Consider the following 18,600-nt stretch of genomic DNA (forward strand, 5'->3'; position numbering starts at 1 on the left):
CATGGTCGACTAACGTCTAGAGTATGGTAATAAACCAAGTCGCGATGGTTATCACGCGCCGGGTTGGACAGTGGACGAATATGACAGGACAAAGTCCAAATACCCATCCCTAGACGAGCATCCAAAGACTTCATTTATATCAAGCCCCAGTAGCCCAACCGCCTCACGCGCGCCTCAGCCTCTCTCCATCCTCGTGTGACAGCCACGATATGCTAAAAGAGAAGCGAAAGAATACCGCCATATTCCTGAACCGTCAGACCGAAGGCAGCCAGCATAGAGAAAACAGAACCAGAACGAAGATCAGTGCGCGGTCCGACGTAAGGCTGATGATCGCACCGCGCCGGGCCGCCGCAGGGAAAGATGGCCGCGCCAGCAAACACGGCGTTGTCTAAAGGTGAACACTCACGAGACACAACATACAATACCTGCACGAAGCACCTTTCCCTCGGTCTGAGAGTTCTAATCCAGAGCCTCTGGCAGATTTGCTTTTTACTTTCGGCCTCACACGTGCGGACCAGCAGTTTTGAGTCCTCGCTTTCTAGAATGAGACCCAAAAGGTCCGGGCCGTCCAATCTTGGCCGCAAACGGCCCGGACGTTTGTCCTCTTTCGCGGCGCCGAGCCAACCGGAGCCCACTCCTCGTTCCTTCCCCCGCAAAGATCGGCGTCCCGCACGCCGCAGCAATATGGGCCGATGGGGGAGAGGGCTAGGCTGCGGCTCCTCGGTAGGCACTCTTTGGGAAACTCTAATATCGACGACCTCATGTGGGTGAGATTCCTGCTTCGTCACTACGGCCGATTGTAGCCAGCCCTACAAGGCGCAGCGCTGCGGAGGCGCGCGGGGTGATGGGAAGTGTGATACGAACGCCGTCGTGCGACGCTGCGCGTCATCACATCCCGCAGATGGCTGCAGACGGAAGCATCACGAGCCGAGGACGCAGACGTTGGGTTTGGGCGGGTTAGCTCGTATCGATGCTCTGCGTGGGTAACGGGGGGCATGTCAAGCTGGAACGTTTCACGGCGTTCTTGTGGTGCGGGTGAGGCTCAAAAGGCGGAGATTACAACATGTTCATCAGGGAAATGTTGTCATAGAATTATTGGATGGGCATCCATTGCAGATGAGGAACAGAAGTCTCCTCTGGATGCTATTGTAAACGGTAAACCAAGCCCCCCCAGAACGCCGTCCGTTGATCCCACTTTCTACCACAACTCACAGGTAGGCTTCTGTACCGGGCAATTGAACGCCCTCCTGAACTCCCTCGAATTATCCAACGGCCCCTTGATGCGCGCGAACCCAGGCGAGTGCACGTCGTTGCTGAGCAGGTAGACGTCGTACGCCTTGGTCGCCGAGACGTCGCACCACGCCTGCGCCCACTTGAGGAAGAACAGCTGGTCGTGCGAGAAGCGCTCGAGGCCGGGCAGGTCAAAGTCCTGGACCTTGCCGTCGGCCTGGGCGCGCTTCCACGCGGCGTACGAGGTCGCGACGCCGCCCGCGTCGGCGATGTTCTCGCCGAGGGTGAAGTTGCCCTTGACGGGCACCTGGGTGCCGTTGGGCGCGGTGACGGTGAAGTTCTGGTATTGGTCGACGAAGCACTTTGTGCGCTCCTCGAAGGCCTTGATGCTGCTGTCATCCCACCAGTTCGTGAGGGAGCCGTTGGGGGCGTAGTTGTGGCCGCTGTTGTCGAAGCCGTGGGTCAGCTCGTGGCCGAGGACGGAGCCGAGGCCACCATAGTTGATATAGGAGGGGTACCCGACGGCGTAGAGGGGCTTCTGCTGGATGCCGGCGAGGATGACGATGTCGTTGTACGTAGGGAAGTAGTATGCGTTCGTCTGGGAGGGGGTGCTGAGCCAGAGGGCCTTGTCGCTGGGTTTGCCGAGGTAGGACCAGGTGCGTTTCGTGGAGAGGGCGGCGAGGGAGAGCGTGTTGTTGAAAAAGGAGGTGTTGATCGTCGCGCCCTTGAAGTGGTCTGAGAGACTCTTTGGGTTGACGGTCTCGGGGGAGGAGTCGGGGTAACCGATCTTCTTGGAGATGGCGTTGACCTTCTCCTCGGCTACTTTCTTGACGGCGGCAGTGAGCCAGTCTTTATCGCCGAGGCGGGCAATGAAGGTGCCCTGGATAGAGCCCATGAGAGAGGTGGTCAGCTCGCGCGCTTCTCTGGAGTAGGCCTTGTCAAGGAAGAAGCGGCTGAGGATCCAGCCGAGACCCGCGGGGAAGCTGGTCCATGTCGGGCCGGAGTCGACGTCAGAGACACACCGGTCCCATCGTGGTTGCTTTCCAACGGCGACGGGGTCGAGACCGCGGAGGACTGAGCGGAAGTCGCTGAGATTTTCCGTTGCTTCTGCCTCGACATAGCTAGAGAGCGTCGTGGTAGCCTTCCAGACGAAGAAGGTTTGTACTACCTCTGCGCTAGTGTTGGCGAGGAGCGAGGAGAGATTGCCGAAGTAGGCTGGCGAGAAGACGATATGCTCTGGGTTGTAGTCCTCAGGCGCAAGAGCCTTGATGATGGAGCCGTGATCAAGTTCAGGGGCCACCTTTACGGCATCTTCGAACTTCATCTTCTTGAGTGGTTTCTAGGTGCTTCATTAGAGCGGACTTTCCAGACATTTTGAGGTGCTGCTTACATCGTCGGCATCTTTGCTGTCATCAGTTTGCTGCACTTTTTTGAGGTCCTTCTCGAATTTAGTTACCGCCACCGCTAACCTTTGAGAGTCGGCTTGCGAGATGTTCGCGGGGTGAACTGCCTGGAGAACCGACGCCTGGATTTTGAGGTAGTTTGTAACTGTCTCGTTGTCCTCACGGCCGGTCAGTATCGACGTGCCGCCGGGGAGGAGGGAGATGATCGTCTTGTTCTATGAGGTGTTAGTCAAGCCGTGCCTCCAGGGAGATTCATCAGCAACATACGGGGTTCTGGTCATCCCAGTCCACGCCAAGCGTTTCAAACGTGTTGATTCCATACTCGGAGAATAACAGCAAAGCCTTGCCCATTTCAGGAGCATCATCTTTGCTAATCATCCGCTGGGGATCTTTACCACCGCTTGATACAGGGAAGGCCTTCACAATACGGTCGATGAAGCTTATCAACGGCGTCAGTCCCGCCGCCTCAACCTCGGTGGTGTTCAGGCAGGCATTGTACGCGTCGACAATGAGCTTGAAGTTGTCTTTATCCGTCTGAACCTGATCCTGGGGCAACGACGCCGTGATGAAGCCCGCGTTCGCTCCCGACTGGTACCCGCCCTCCAAAATGTTCTTCAAAACGATCGACACCTCATCGCCGACATCGCCCAATGTCGATGCCTTACCCGCGCCGGCCGCCGGAGCATGCCTGGACTTGTAGCCCCCGCATGCCACTGCCAAGAAAGTGTGTTAGCGAATCGAGAGTCATGCTGTCCCGTCGGCTTCGGCGCGAGCTTATTGGAGTGGGAGACTCAAGGCAGGGATTGGGAGCTTGGGGCGCGGGGAAGCTTGCGGCTCAAAGCTAATGCGGGCGGGGAAGAAACAAAAGGCAAAACTTGAGTCGAAGACGTACGTTTGTCAAAGTCTGTGCACGGATCGACTTCGGTATAGTTGACCGCGAGATTCTCAAGAATGTTTGAGGCGATCTCGAGACACACCGGGGTGGTGCAGTAGCTGCCGGTGGCCGAAGTGTTGAGGTCCGTAGGAGCCATTGAGCTTGACGTGACCTTGTCGGAATATCTATTGCTTGTTAGTAGTCGTAGACGAGAGAAAGGAAAGTTGAGAAGACGGAGGAGGTCTTACCGGGACGATCCTTAGGGTGGTAGTGAAATCAGAAGCCACGGATTGTCTCCCTTCAAGGTTCTGGCTCCAGAGATTGACTCAAAGACACGGCGGTCCGCTGGTTGACGGTCTCAAAAAGCTGTTCGTCCAGTGTTAGAAAACCGGGAGCTGGCATGGTCTTTATAGGTATCCACGAAGTCTGAAGGATTGGGCTCTTTCGGACAGCGTACGGAAGCCAGAAATGCAATATTGGCTAACACAGAGTGCCCACTCGGCAAATAAACTCACCCCATTCCCCCGATGCCCAAGTCAAGGCTGCTTCCCCGGCCAGCTTCCACGAACCTTGACCAATCCGAGTACATGAATCCATCGGAACTCTGTGTGATGACGAGATCAATCGGGTGTAATCCCAGAGTGCATGCGGCGCGGAAAACATTGTGGGGAAGCTGGGAAACAAAAGTGCCCGCTTGCCAAGTAAGGCAATTCTCAGTGACCCCAGTTCCGGATCCTCCGCCATGTTGGATGATTGGTCGGGTCTGGCGGGAGGTTGTCGATCCTCTCAACATGTTGCGCCCTAGGACAGGCACACGGTATGACCGATGTTATGGTCCAGGTCAAGCTTGCGACAGTGACAGTACGCGGTATGTTTGCCAAGGCGCTCTTGAGAACGTATGCATTATTGCGACTTTTAAGCTTGCTTAGTGGCAGGGGTCCAGCTCCAGCACTAATGGCGGAAAGCATATTTGTGTGTGAGAGAGACTGATTTTGGTGCAATTTTGCACGTGTATCTCAGGTACTTCCGCGCCTGTCAGCCGTTGCGGTTCTGCTGCAAAACCAGTGTAGTGGTGGCGTCGCCGGTCCTTGGTGTTGAGGTATGTTCTTGGGATGAGGCACCGCAGGTCGATCGCCCGGGTTGGGCATCCTGCGCGACCAGTTGTGTGCATGGAATTGGCCAATCTTTTCGTCTGGAAGCATGAGTCGGCTGGGGCGGTGGTAAGATTCAGTTACCTCATATATTGAGGAAGGTGGCACCGCCAAAAGTGCTGCATTTGGAGATCAGAGTTGTGCAGCCTGCGGGTACTCGTTCGCCCGTTATCCAAACTCAACATTGTTTACTTTTTCAAAGCCCTGTCTTGGCGATGGAATATCGTCTTTCGTCCTTCGCACGTCCATCCTGGTTTCTGGAAACCGGGGCATGGTACATAAGAGCTAAGAGTGCCTTGCGGGGCCCCTAAACCTTGGAATGAGTCGCTCAGCCGCTTTGTGCAGCATTCCAAGGACGAGATGGATTTCTAGAAGAGGCCATGCTGAGCTACGAAGGTGAGCTGAGGGGATGCTTTCGGCTAGCAAGTCAGGTCCTCGCGGTTGACAAGGAACGTGAGTCCATGCGATATTGTGAAGACAGTCTCACGAGAGAATCGAGCCTGTCTGTACCACTTCATCACGCGAATGGTGGCGCTATGGGCGGGGCGGTATGCGCGAGGTTTGGCTGGGAAACGTCTCTCGTGACTGAGTTGCCATAAGAAGGAGAATTATAGCGGTCTCAGGCTGACAACGAGGTGCTCGACGCAAATCGCCGTTGAAGTTAGTCAGTCTCGGCCGGCCTGTGGATGCGGCTTGGGCTTGCAATAAGTGATGCGATTGGGAGATGATGCTGGTAAGCCATTTAGCCCAAGAAAACAAGAGGATTTGCGGCGCGGGGTGTATTGCCCGACGGGACCGTGTGCTTGCGGAAAAAGCAAGTCGCGATATGAGCTGCTCGCCCGGTCATGAAGGACGTGTCGCTGAGTCGTTCATGTTGCTTCTGAGCGATAGTTGACTACTCCTGAATCCACAGAAGCGTTGCAAGTGTGAGTACGAGTGTCGTCCTGTCATGTCTTGCAGGGCACCGGAAAGTAAGAGAAAGTAGCTTTCAATTGGAGAGGTTTCACCGGCCAAACGCCTAAAAGCTTGCTGGCACAAGATGCTGACGGGCGTTGGGGCAGGCATTTGATCATCTGAGTGAGAACCGGAAAGGATTCAGCTTCGAGCGATGAACGGGAGGAAGGATGACAGTTGGACCGTGCATCCTGAGGACTGCACGGACCATCGGTATAAAAGTGGGAACGAACCGACTCCACTAGCCCCGCGTAGCGTTTCCTCCGGCTCCGATCAAGCCACGTTTGCTCCTCAGTTTCATGCGCCACATGACGTTGACGTCAGTCACGCCAGGTCCCTTGGAGGCGAAAGGTGCTGCAGATACTTGACCACCCAGCAGCCTACAGTCTGCAGACTTGACTTCCTCTGCCTCCTGTCAACCCTCAGCCATTTCTATATCGGAGCTGACCTGAGGTATCCTCCTACTTGACCGGAATTCAAGATGGCGAACACTGGCGCTCCCCCGAACTACTGTAAGTGACCCCTCCACCCCACCATAGCTCGCCACTAGGCCTAACGCTGCGGCCCAAGATGCGATCCTGGAGATCACCGAGGCAGCTACGACCCAGCAGGTTCGAGATGCATACAAGAAGTAAGTGCACGCTTATGTCCCATAGTTACAACTGAAGATGCTGACACATTTTACAGAGCCGCCCTGAAGACACACCCCGACAGGGTCCCCGCCGATTCCCCAGAGCGAGCGTCACGAACCCGCAAGTTTCAGCTTGTCAACGACGCATACTACACCCTTTCCGACACCACAAGGAGGCGCGAGTACGATGCTCAGCGCAAGATGTTCGGCGCGTCGGCCGGCTACACCGCCAACGACCCATTCGACGATCCCGAGGAGGAGATCCCCCCGCAAGCGGGTCCCAATACCAATAACGCCTACTCCTGGGCTTGGAACTTCTTCACCGGCCAGCAGGCAAAGACAGAGGAGCAGCGCGAGAGGGCAGACAACCAGCAATTCGGCGATGTGTTCGAGGAGATGCTGCGCGAGGAGGGCATGGCGGAGGAGGGTACCAACCGACCGACGAGCTCTTTCTGGGGCACCATCGGTGGCGTAAGCGGCGCTGCGCTGGGTTTCATCGTCGGGAACATGCCCGGCGCGTTGGCTGGAGGTGTTGCCGGGAACAGACTTGGGGCAGTTCGAGACGCCAAGGGCAAGAGCGTCTACGCGGTGTTCCAGGTTAGTGCGAATCTGGAGATATCTACCGGGTAGATCCAGTTAGACTCTCTCTTGTGCGCAGGATTATTGAGAACTTTGCTGACGACATACAGGATTTGCCGCAGTCAGATCGTGCTAGGTTGCTCACACAGTTGGCTGCCAAGGTCTTCAGCCATACTGTGGGGGTTTGAGTAATGTGTTACGAGTATCGGGTTGGGTTTTCTACGTCAATAGGTCAGCTTGGAGTTTGGGATTGGCACGAATTATTAGGTAGCTGAGCATCGATAGGCCACTGAGGCATCGTTACATTGATATCAATAGATAGTTGTTTCCTGCATGAAGTTACCGGTGACAACTCGACTCAGCTAAGGGAGGAAAGGTTCACGGACTTTGCGAGGGCGGGTTGCATCTGTTTGTGTACAGACAATACCGTGGCATTTGAACAACATTACGGCGAGCTCATTCAATGACCGTGCCAATCGATTCCATTTAGTAACACCGACGAAAGTCCGTGCCGCCATTGTGGTATGAACACACATGCGTATTGAGTTTCTCATGGTGTCCTCGTTATTTGAGTTCAGATCTCCTAGTGACACCATCGTGGAGGCTCGGCAACGCAAAGAGCCATTGCTAAGAAATTATTCTCAATCCTTTGGAAACAAAGACACCAGGCGGGCCGCGACCATCTGAGTACATAAGCTGCGATATAGAAACAGGATCCAAGGTTGTGACAGCCGACTTTCCAACATCATTTCACCTGTCATCATGATGCTCTACTCCGCCTTCGCTATTTTTCTTCTAGCTGCTGGAGCTGCAGGCAACTTTCTGAAAGAATGCGAATTCATCAGCTTCAGTCTCGGCGACAATGATAAGGACCCATTCCTGCATTACTCATGCCCCCTCAGTCAGGCGCCGTACCTCTGGTGCTCCAAGTTGAAGCTGAACGACTGCATCGTCAACAACTTTGGAAATCTGGAAGCTCGGGAAAAGTACAAAGCTGCGAGAAAATTATTACTGATTCCTTGAAAGACTGACTGAACACAGAGGAGGCTTCGGTGCGAGCTGTGATAAGTGTACTTACGACGAGAAACTCGGCAAGCTCGAGTGTTCGTGTCGCAACACGAATGGCGGGGTTCATTGGAATTCGATCAACCTCGGTGAGTAAACCACGATGACCTTCATGGAGTTGACCGAGTCTCTGACATGTTACAGCTGATTCGTCTGGCTTTCTGGTTCCAAGCTGGGTTGCTTCGGGATGAAAGCTGAGAGCAGTTGCAGCACCGGCCATGCGCGGATTAAGAGTGACGCTTGAGACGTCCTGCAAGACATCGGGGAACACCTTGACAATCCTATTGACCCATATAGTAGTTTTTGGAAGCAATAAGTTTTCTGGAGTGTTTGTCAAATGAGGTCGCTGAGAGTGGACAATCCAAGGAGTGAAGTAGAGATCTGGAAGTAGTTGCTTCGTCAGCCCAAGGCGCCGAATACATCATCCACACGACCATCAATATAAGAGAGAAAGAAAAAACTTAAGAAATAAATGGCCTTGGAAGCCTCGGTGAATTACAGGTGCCCTGGATACGCTAGGGATTGTCGACGTGCAGCGAGATCCACTGGTGGAGTCACACTGCCAGCTGGCGGTGCAGATCAATATGGGTCTCTTCCACTTCCGCCTTTTCCATCAACCATCGGTCAAGGTGCCAGAGTGGTTAATGGGCTGCCCTGCTATCAGGTCTTCTGACAGTTGTTCAGGCAGTGGCTTCGGTCGCGCAGGTTCGAATCCTGTCCTTGACGTTTACTTTTTGCATTGCAAAACATTTCTCATTTTATGGTCATCATATCTTGTTTTTAAAATGAACGCCTGTTATCTCTGCAGTTTACAATGTAGTTAGTTATCTTGTGAATATATTTAATATTGTTTTCTAATATTAGCTGCACTCCTTGAGTCCTTCATGTGTAAATGAAGACCACCACTTGTAGGAAACACTTCTATTGATGCAAATGATGCAAGAAGTACTAGTCAGAAGAAAGGTGGCAGCTCCGACCGAGAGTTAACTCTTTTCCTGGTCGGCAAGGGTTTGGCGTAAGGGGGATTGACTCTTTTCTTAATCGGCAAAGGGTTGGCACTAGGATCGGCCATCGGGTTGATGATGGGAAATCCACTAGAGTTGTTTGAGCCTGCCGGAAGAGCCAGAGGTCTGCGTTGAGGTCTCAGTCTTCTTCGGGGGTTTGAACCCAGCAATAAGTCGTTCTGCACCTCTCGTTTGACCTCATCCTGTTTTTCTTGAGGTTTCTCACTTGGCTGGTTGCCAGGCTGTCCGGCACTCTGTAAGGTCGATAGGTCCATGGGTTGATTCGTTATGGCGCTGAGCACTGCCACGAGCCAACGAGCAAGTAAAAGGGCCACGACGTCTCGCACGCGCCATACGAGATTTTTGGCGACAAGCATCTCTTCGGGAACTTGCTGGTCATTGTCATCATTGACCAAAGTATGAGCGCTGCCAACAGAGTGTCTACTGCTGCACTGTTGCATGCTCTCCGAAATGGCTAGGGCTTCGCGAAGGTTCGGCTCCGTAAGAAGTCTGGCCAGGTCAACAATATCCTCTCCCATTTGTGCTGTATGACTTAGCGAAGTCCGTTCATACTCCTCATCGGCGAACTCTGAGGTCGTAGATTGCTGTCCTGTCATCGATTGTGCAGGTTCCCGGGACTGTTGCGTGGCTAGTTGGATTGAGTTCCTTTGCTCCATGTCCGAATCCAAGCCGGAAATCAGTCCGTCAAGTTCTCCTCGGGCCATGGAAGATACAGATGACAAGTCCATTCTGACAATCATAGACTGGTCTTTGCCTCTTGATTTGGTACGAAAGCGCAACATTTTATATTTGGCCATTCGCATCCTGCTTTTAAGACAGCCTTCGATCTCTACCTGCATAATAACAGGTTTATTGCTGTGCTCAAATGCAAAGGCCGTGTTGAAGCAATGGGATTCCAAAGGCTGACAATTGGTTTCTTCGTAATCCTTTAACTCCCAGAGAAGAGACCTGAGCCCTTGCCCATTTTTGGCCGCCGCTCTGTTTCCCCTGAAAGTCCAGCTTTTCAACGTGCGTTCTCTGGAGACGCTTTTGCGAAGACCCACCCCTCCGACCTCGAAAAAGCTTCCTACTCCCAGAGTTGGCTGAAGGGATGTCTCGCTTGTCTCAAAACTGGAGCTTTCGGGACCTGTGAGGCGGCTTGGTCCAAATTCGGTGATTTGCACAGCGAGATCTGAATCAAGAGACGTTCTAATCGGAAAGCTCCAGTGCTTTTTACTGGCATCAGTGAAGGATTCTTCTCCGCTCAGTGTGATGAGGATATTGGCTTTGCTCAAGGTGTGTTGTGATGGCTGGATGATAGTAATATCGATGAAGATGATACCAGCAGGATGCCTCTTGGGTCCGACAACGCCCCATTGAGCTTCGCTCCAACGAAAATGACATTGGATTTCAACTGCTCCAATAATCTCAGAACTGACACAAAGATATGGTTCAAGTGAGGCATTTTGATTGAATCGTTCAAAATCCAGCCGACCATACCGGCGAACATCCAAACCTGGCTTAAATATCGGCTATGACACAATCACGTCAGTCTTTTGATCCATCACTTACACGGAAAGGGAAAGGTAGATCATTAAGAGAGCGTTTCTCATCACACCAAACAGACGGATCCGAATAATTCTCTGAAGATTCGGATCGTTACCAAACAACTTCAAGTTCATCATCCAACGCATCTGAGCCACCGGAAAAGAATGACAAGAACGAAGGCTCGAGTGACGAAAACAAGCACCAGTATAAAACGAAGTTACTGCAGGACAGGCCGAAAACATCAAATGAGATAATGCAACATGGCATCGAGAGAGGCGCCACGGAGGAAATTCAAGTCACGGGAAGTCCTGTAAACGCGCACGGTTTCTGGAAGAACAAGATTCTGCAGGTGTTATTGACGACACTGCGCAAAGGAGCATAGAAGATTCCGAGGTCAGAGTTAATCGCGACGTGAAATCCGATCAAAATGCCGCCTCAGAACATAATAAGCACCAGGCGACAATCGAAGATGCAGGTAAGACTACCATGGGCGGATGAAGTCAGCCTATCAGAAGACTTTCTTCAGGCCGAAGAGATTCTAAAAGGGCACATAGAAGAAACACCGGAGGAATCAGTCGAGCCGGTCTATGATCCATCTGACCCCAATGCCATCGCTACAGCCACGAGGTAAGAGGAACGCATCAACAAGAGATTGGAGGACGCAGAAGCTGACCATAGGGGATTGGAAAATAGCGAGCGACTGTTCTTAGATGGGAGGCGGAGAAGGGAACCGAAATTAATCAGCTACTTTTGAACCTTGAATTGAATAGGAGTATGGCGATGTATTGCGAAGGTACCAACAGCATAATTAGCTGATAATCTGTAAGGCTTCGATTCCATTGAGACATTGCGACTATTCGGATAAAATGTGACTGTTTATGGGGAACCATGATGACCACAATGGACCGAAGACGCATTGCAAAGCTGCCCAGAGGGGCAACATGTTTTTGAGAGCCCCCCGTTTTGCAAGAAGCCAAAGGACAGCTAATCAGCTTACTTATCATTCTGATCATGTGAGTCAATGAAGTAATCAGTTCGCCTATCCTAAGCATGGCGCCACTGCTCGATGATCCTATTGGTAAGATCTCCGATTGTAGCTGCAGAACTCCGCGTTACGAATAACTCTGATCGCAAACTTCGCAAACTTAAGAGATCCGACTGTTTGGAGGATCTCAGAACAAGACGCTCGGCATTTCTTTCTTGTGTCAGGTAGATAGTATGTCATGCAGCGTGGAAATCCTCTAATCCATCCACAGGGTTCGCTTTCATGTCGGTTATGATGATGGAAAGTGAGAATGTGAATTTTCAGAGAGCCAAGTACTCCTTAGTTTAAAATTGCAACAAGAGGCGCAATGCCTGTAATACTATCTACTTCTGAAAGTCGCGGTCAAGTTGCCGCCCTTATCTATGATCTGGTGAAAACATCAAATTGCCCCGCTCAAGCCATCACGAAGTCCACGCAGCTCTCATAAGTCTGCTTCGCGCTAGTTCCGAACCAGAACCACTGAACGACACACTGACCGGCCTGAGCGCATGTTCCAGCGGGCAGGTTGCTGGGCATGGTGATGTCGAAGTTGGTGTTGTTCGCGGGCAGTTGAGCAAGCTTCTCGTCGGCGTAGGAGTCGAAGACAATAAGCGGCTGGCCAATGACTTTGTTGGTCTTCGTGTCGACAATAGACACGTTCATCGGACCCTCATGGGGAATCGGCAGAGCCGCGCGCATGTTGACGACCTGGCCGGCCTTGAAGGTCTGCACCTGGGCCTTGTTGTCCTCGAAGGTGGCGCCACGGCAGAGATCCAGCTGGCCTGCATGAGATGTTAGCATGTGATGCCAGGCGCATTATGGGTGCTGCAGTTGCTTACATGTCGCCGGAGGGTTGGTGAGGTCCTCCAGGGGAATAGTAGGGTCCGCCAAAACAGTCTGCACATTCTCCTGTCCACAAGCCTTTGCCATCGCGGGACCGGGAGCACGGGCAGGAGGGGAGATGATGTTTCCGTGAGCGGAGACCATGGAGGCCAGGAGGGCCGTGGCAGCGGTGATCGAAGTGCGCATTTTGAAGGCGGTATATCGGACTGACGAAAGCGGATTTGGAGGATTTCGAAGAAAGAGTGGACAGCGAGACTGCAGGTATATGAAGGAGAGGACGAATGGAAATTAGACCAAGCGGGAAACGAGTGACCAGCACAATTGATTGTTTGATGAGACAGAAAGTGAATAAAGACCGGATGAAAGCAGACGGGGCCAGGAGGGCGGCCTTGCACTACAAATACCAGAATCTGGCCTCAGCCCGGCGTCTACGATGTCTGCCACACCCCGGTCCGACAGGATGGATGAGGATCAATGATTTGACAGTGATGGGCGGCGATCATAGCTTTCCCCTTGCGACCCTCTCCCCGACGGCGCGCGTCCGGATGCACGGGAACTAACGTCGTTGGCCCCGTTCTTTGCCTAGTGCGATCTGGGTTTTCCTCCAAACCTACCCGGGGATGATCCCTGGGCGAAACGAGAGTGCTTGAGGCTCTTCGAAGAGAGCTCAAGACAAGCTTGGTGGGATCCACGTGGGTGAAACGTCGCAAGTTCTTGTGCCGTCCTGCTTCCGGCGCATACAGTAAGGGTCATGGTCACATCCTGCGACAAACCCTGTCTGGGGGTGTTCGTGCAGCGAAGAAGCGAGAAAAGAGAGAAGCCCGATAGCGAAGAGAACCGGCACTTTCTGCTGAGTTCGATTGAACTGAGTAATTCGGATTTTTAATCAACGAAGACATGACGACGCACTCTCTGCTTCGATCGCAGCGCCAAGCCATCAGTTTGGACGCACCACCACCTTGATGAAGAGATCGGAAGGGAGGGCACCCAACCGGCGGCGCGGATCCCTTCGGAGACTTGGGCACGCTGGTTGGTCCAAGACCTCCCGAATTGGCATCTGGAGCCCGGTAGAGTGGATCGGGATTTACGGCGCGGAGTCCGGGGTGTTTTTCTTAGAGCATCCGCTACCTTTTGGCCCTGATCTACGGCAGGCACCGTGTTCTCAGCATTGGCGCCAAGTCGACTAGAACTTCCTGTGTAGGGGATCAGCGAGTCATAAGACAATCGCTAAACAGACACGGGGCTAAACATGCCACTCCGTGAAGACTGAAGAGAAAATCAATCATCCGCCAAAACTGAGTCCACCGCGAGGCCTACCTCCTGAGCGTCAGGTATGCGGGCGAGTAGAAGAATGGAAAAGCATCCGGACCTGATGACAAGACCAGCCTTCCCAGAAAACAACACGCCAACAAAGTTAGACGCGCGACAGGTCCAACGGCGCTAGATTGCGCCCCTGCATTAGGCATTGTCAGTTCGTTTTCGTAGCCCCTTTGAGATCAGGCCGAAGCCGAGCCCAGAAGCCTATTTTGTGGGCTCCTCCTCCTCGGAATCTTGTTTGGGGCACAGCGTCATGCTGCCGCGGGCGCTGCGGATTCGTGGGGGGCGCGGAGACCGACTCGGCGGAAATTAAATGAAGACCCTTCCATGAACTCGGATCCGCGATCCGACTCAAAAGAAGGTTATTTCATTCCCTCGAGGATTGAATGCCGCCCTAACCGTGACGTTACTCAGGAACTCGGCATATTGCAGAGCCCCTTGATAAGCGGCAACTCAGATGTCCGGTGAAAAGCACCTTAAGCTTTAATTTCAATGACACGAACTACGACTCGGCGCTGCAGAATTCCTTAGAAGGTTGGTTCTCGGCGTTGACATGTTTTAGCTCTTATCATCTCCACAAGATTTTGTTTCCCTCGCGCGCTAAGTGGACATTGACCTCTTGAGATGGGCAGATGGAACCCACGGATGAGAAGCTCAAGGCCTCTTCAATTGGGATTAGAGATTAAAGTGTTGAACCTTCGGGCCTGTTCGGGTTTTACTTACTTCTTTCGCGCCGTTATACTTCAGTCTGCTATATGCCGTCTGATGCGCAAAGATGATTCACAGTTTAGCGCCGAAGGCTGTTGAGAACAGCTAAACTTGAACTGCGATGCTTGCGAGTCAAGAACAGCGTGCCTCACTTTCTCCCCGATAAGGTTCTACATACAAGACTCAAAATCTTACTTATTTCGACTTCAATCGGGAAGATGAGTAAACCGTCATCAAGACATTGCGACAATGAAATCATCTTGTAGACGCAAGCGAGTTACGACGTTCAATTTCATTTTCATTCAATCGGAGGCGGAAGAAAAGTCATGATCCCGTCGGTTTTCCGGAGTGAGCAGCCTGCCATCGAGACCGGGAACTCTGTAATTACTGGTTGAACAACTTGAACAACCCAGATTTGGTGCGACACTCCAAAGGTAACCTTTATAGATTGTAAAAGTAATAGAAGAATAAGCACAACATTGGAGAAAGAACTTTGTTCACGGACTGTGATACGTATCTCGTTTATCAGTGCTGTGACTCTTGTGTTTGAAGCTATTGCATCTTGTGAAATTATAAGTGATTTTCAGATGGCGCTACACCTTCAATATGCTGATGCCTAGGTCGGAAAAAGAATCTGCAAACTATCCCGTTCTTACTTTCCCTGACGGAAATCAATGGTGTCACTGATCTAGGAATTCTGAGCGATTGACATGGGTGTGACGGCAATGGCTCTGAGCGGGTGAGAGTCGTTCTTCTCTCGGACTCTTGCCTCTTGCCGAAAGCCAGATTAAAGGGAACAATCACATATTGGAGAACTTAACAGCTACCAAGGCAGTTTGAGCCAGTCAGATCATCCTCCGTCCCGCCGAACGATACCGCCCAACCTGGAGCGACGCAATTGCGTCGCATACGAGCGCCCACAGCTTTCATCCATGAAGAACCGTATTCAGCATAAGTCATTTCACGCATGGCTTGGGCCAATATCCAGTCATTGACGACAAGCTTTCAGCGAGGTGAAGCTAAGTTATAGTATCCAACAGTCTGTCAACATCATTCTAGAGCCGCCTATGTTTGTTTTGATGAAAGGCGAAAGTGAACACCGGAGTATGATAAACAGAGAATTTTGCGTTTGAAACTAAGAAACCTTCAGCAATCATCCAGATGATTCATATACCCGAGAAAGTGATACAGTATTATGATGATGCCCGTCGTAACGGTAAAATTGCGACTTCATGCGGTAGACTAATCACAATTTCTCATGGATAGTGAAGACAACCGATGCATGTGGCCATATGCCTTCTCCATATCTTCAAAGAGCTTAACCAACTGAGGCCTATTGCCTTCACAATCATCCTGCTCAGAAGCTAGACGGTAGCGTATTGGATGAATGTAAGAATTTCTGAACAACATTTGACTACATACCAGCTGAAACCTCGAGAACATGAACGTTCATTGAGCAGACTGGGTGGATATGAAGTCTAATAAAGTAGGATTTGAATTCATGTTTTGATTTGAGTAAGAGTCAAAACCTGAACACCTTGCTGCTTCAATCAGCGTGGTGTATTACCGACGTCTTTAGTGTTCAAACTTCAGGAACGCAGAGTGCCGCACTGCCAGCCATACAGATCCATGTATACGGGAATGAGAGTATTTGAACAGCGTTTGAAAAGAAACGACGGCCAAAGTTGATTCTCAGATGAATTTCTTACTTTGTGGTCAATATTTATGCAATGGTTAAGTTGGTCTTGAACCTGAATTCATCCACCAGCGTACTGAACCAGCGTGCGTATTGTTGCTGACAAAACTCATAGTACTCATTGTGAATCGTCACAAAGGTGGTTTAAATACCGACGGATTTTAAATATACCGAATTTTGAAGCGAACCGTATCATTCATTGTTCAGCATACAAGAATAACTAAGCACATGACATCCTGAGGAGCGTTAAGCACGATAGTAGGAATACTCTCAAGGTTGCAACTTTGAGTTGCAGGCAGCCGTGGCCTGGAAAATGGCCGAAGCTTTTAATCACAGAACCAGCTGAGAGCCAAGGTTGAGATTTCGAGACAGAACATCCTCCTACGTACGTAACTCAGGCTTGCGTGATGTTGTCATCATGAATGTCATCACAACGCTTTGGATATTCGGAGAATGTGTGAAAGTCCAATTCGTACACTCCTGGTGGCCGGTCACGTCTATGTTTCCATCGTTTTCAATATCTGCCAGCACTTCCAAAGCTGCAGGTCCCTGATTAATTCTGTTGGATAATAACATTTGGGCGAATCTAAGAAGCATAGATGTACAACAGCAAATCAAATGTTCTTATCTTTCTCTCAAATCACCTACTCTGTCTACAGAGAATAAAAGTAACACATAGGATCCAGAACTACAATGTGTATCTGCAACGCGATGCCGTGAATCTGTGACTGTTCTAAAGGAGTTATGAACTAGTTGCTCTTTTCGAGCGGGCATCTCATAGCTTTTGGTCTACGACAGGTCTTAAAAGGTGATTCGCATTAGAACGGCATTGCGAAAAGGTTCAGATTCGCTGGTTCTGGGTCCAGTAGTACTTTTCTTGAAACTAGAAATGACCGGAATCCTGAGTGCCTGTGTCAAGGCACGGTGAGGTAACGTACAAACAGGCAATCAAGTTAATAACTTTGCTGTTATTCATCCATTTACGACGTAAAATCACTCAATTAGACTGTTAAGTGCAATGCATCGGACCGAGATGTCAGGCTCTCAACCTCAAGGACGTAAAGAAGGTCTGCAACTCAAGTTATCACGCACATAACGCTGTATTTATGAGTAACAGCACACGATTTTATATGTATGAACTGGGCGGGGCATGAGAAATGGAAGGGAATGAGAAATAGAAGGGGTATGAGAATTAGCCGTAGTATTGAAACGATGTACCCCATAAATATATCGTACATTACCCAATCTACAACCATCTCAGTTCGAACTGAGTTAGGCTTGAAGCATATGCAACAGGTTGTTGACATGCTCTACGCGATTCCTAGAGTGAATCACAGGTCCACATGGCCGTTCTAGTACCTAACATAGGTAGGTAGTAAGCGGTTCATTTACATGAAGGAAGAACGGAAGCTTGAGTGTTTATGAGTACCGCTGATATTGAAAGATTGACCTGACTAAAGACATTTGTTTACCTCTGGTCACGGGAAAACTAGAAGATGCTAGGCTCTTAGCGTCTTTGCGAAATAGACCCTTTTTATGATCAACAATTTCACTATACAATGACCATGAATTGTTACTAGCATTCTGAAACTCTTCTTGAATCACAAACTATGTGATTCATATTTTATATACATAGGGTGTTTATTTCAAAGTCATAATGAACTGTGAACTGCTTTGATAAAGCTTCATGCAATTATCACAGATATAGGTGAGGGCTACTGTACTTTATAAATCTGGATTAAGTAGCTGTGTTTAGACGAATGACCGCTCATGAATACGAATTTCAGGCCAAGACTAATTAATACTTTTGAACCAAGAGTGCGCCGCGGGAACGGGTAATTTTGGCTTAGAATGAGGAAGGCCCTCGCCACCTACAGTCTTGGGTAATTGAAGATGCGGTCTTAGAAATCGCGGCATGGGCTGTGTTGAAAGCACGTCCACAACGTTGACGACCATTGTGCGGTTATGTGTGGACAGTGGAACGACGAGAGGAGCAACTCGGAGCAAGATTCCCACAAGAGCTGGCGTGGGTGGTTTATGGGATCTTCAGCAAACATAATAATCCAACCGTCATGTTTGAGATTCGCGGATCTCATTTTATGTAGATGTTGAGAAAACATTAGCGTGAAAGAGACTAAAACTATCTTTGTTGTCATATAGAAAGTCGTCATTTATAAAGCTTAGACGTCACGAGAGCCACAGAATTAACAACAGCAGACCTCTATCTCGAGAACCAATCCGGAAGCTTTACTGTTGTTGGGCCCTTGGCATTACAGAACTTGGAGCGGCTTCTATCAGTCAGGGGAAAGAAGACTGTGCGCCGTCTCGAACACACTGTTCAAGACTCCGTATTTACGATTTGATTCATTACATACGGTAACTTACTCAAACATGTTTGCCCCTCTATCACACACCCCTCTATCACACACGTAATATTCTGCCTATACATGCATATCGAACGTACTGTTCCCAACACGTTGCTATCTTTGCCGACGTCGTTCATTTGTGAGGACATGAGCTGCGCCGGCATGTTGCGCACAGCTTCACAAACCAATGATTGATTTAGATTGAGC

General features: G+C 50.6%; 3 protein-coding genes across 3 annotated transcripts; 1 reads left to right on the plus strand and 2 right to left on the minus strand.

Moving 5' to 3' along the window:
• Positions 1-1,198: 1,198 nt before the first annotated feature.
• On the minus strand, positions 1,199-4,170 carry Ece2 (Endothelin-converting enzyme 2; the record flags this gene model as incomplete). Its single annotated transcript, XM_032032441.1, has 6 exons — positions 1,199-2,569; positions 2,621-2,848; positions 2,901-3,346; positions 3,526-3,692; positions 3,756-3,765; positions 4,077-4,170. 6 exons carry the CDS (start codon positions 4,168-4,170, stop codon positions 1,199-1,201), a joined length of 2,316 nt encoding a protein of 771 aa, XP_031888332.1.
• Positions 4,171-6,093: 1,923 nt separating this feature from the next.
• Positions 6,094-7,010, plus strand: CGGC5_v000462 (putative J domain-containing protein; the record flags this gene model as incomplete). The annotated part of the gene is made up of 4 exons (XM_032032440.1): positions 6,094-6,124; positions 6,183-6,243; positions 6,300-6,840; positions 6,933-7,010. 4 exons carry the CDS (start codon positions 6,094-6,096, stop codon positions 7,008-7,010), a joined length of 711 nt encoding a protein of 236 aa, XP_031888331.1.
• A 4,867-nt stretch (positions 7,011-11,877) lies between these two features.
• On the minus strand, positions 11,878-12,492 carry CGGC5_v000463 (uncharacterized protein; the record flags this gene model as incomplete). Its single annotated transcript, XM_032032438.1, has 2 exons — positions 11,878-12,245; positions 12,303-12,492. 2 exons carry the CDS (start codon positions 12,490-12,492, stop codon positions 11,878-11,880), a joined length of 558 nt encoding a protein of 185 aa, XP_031888333.1.
• Between the last annotated feature and the right edge of the window lie 6,108 nt (positions 12,493-18,600).

Source organism: Colletotrichum fructicola, assembly GCF_000319635.2.
Source record: "Colletotrichum fructicola Nara gc5 chromosome Unknown KSG_Nara_v1_contig01, whole genome shotgun sequence".
NCBI lineage: Eukaryota > Fungi > Ascomycota > Sordariomycetes > Glomerellales > Glomerellaceae > Colletotrichum > Colletotrichum fructicola.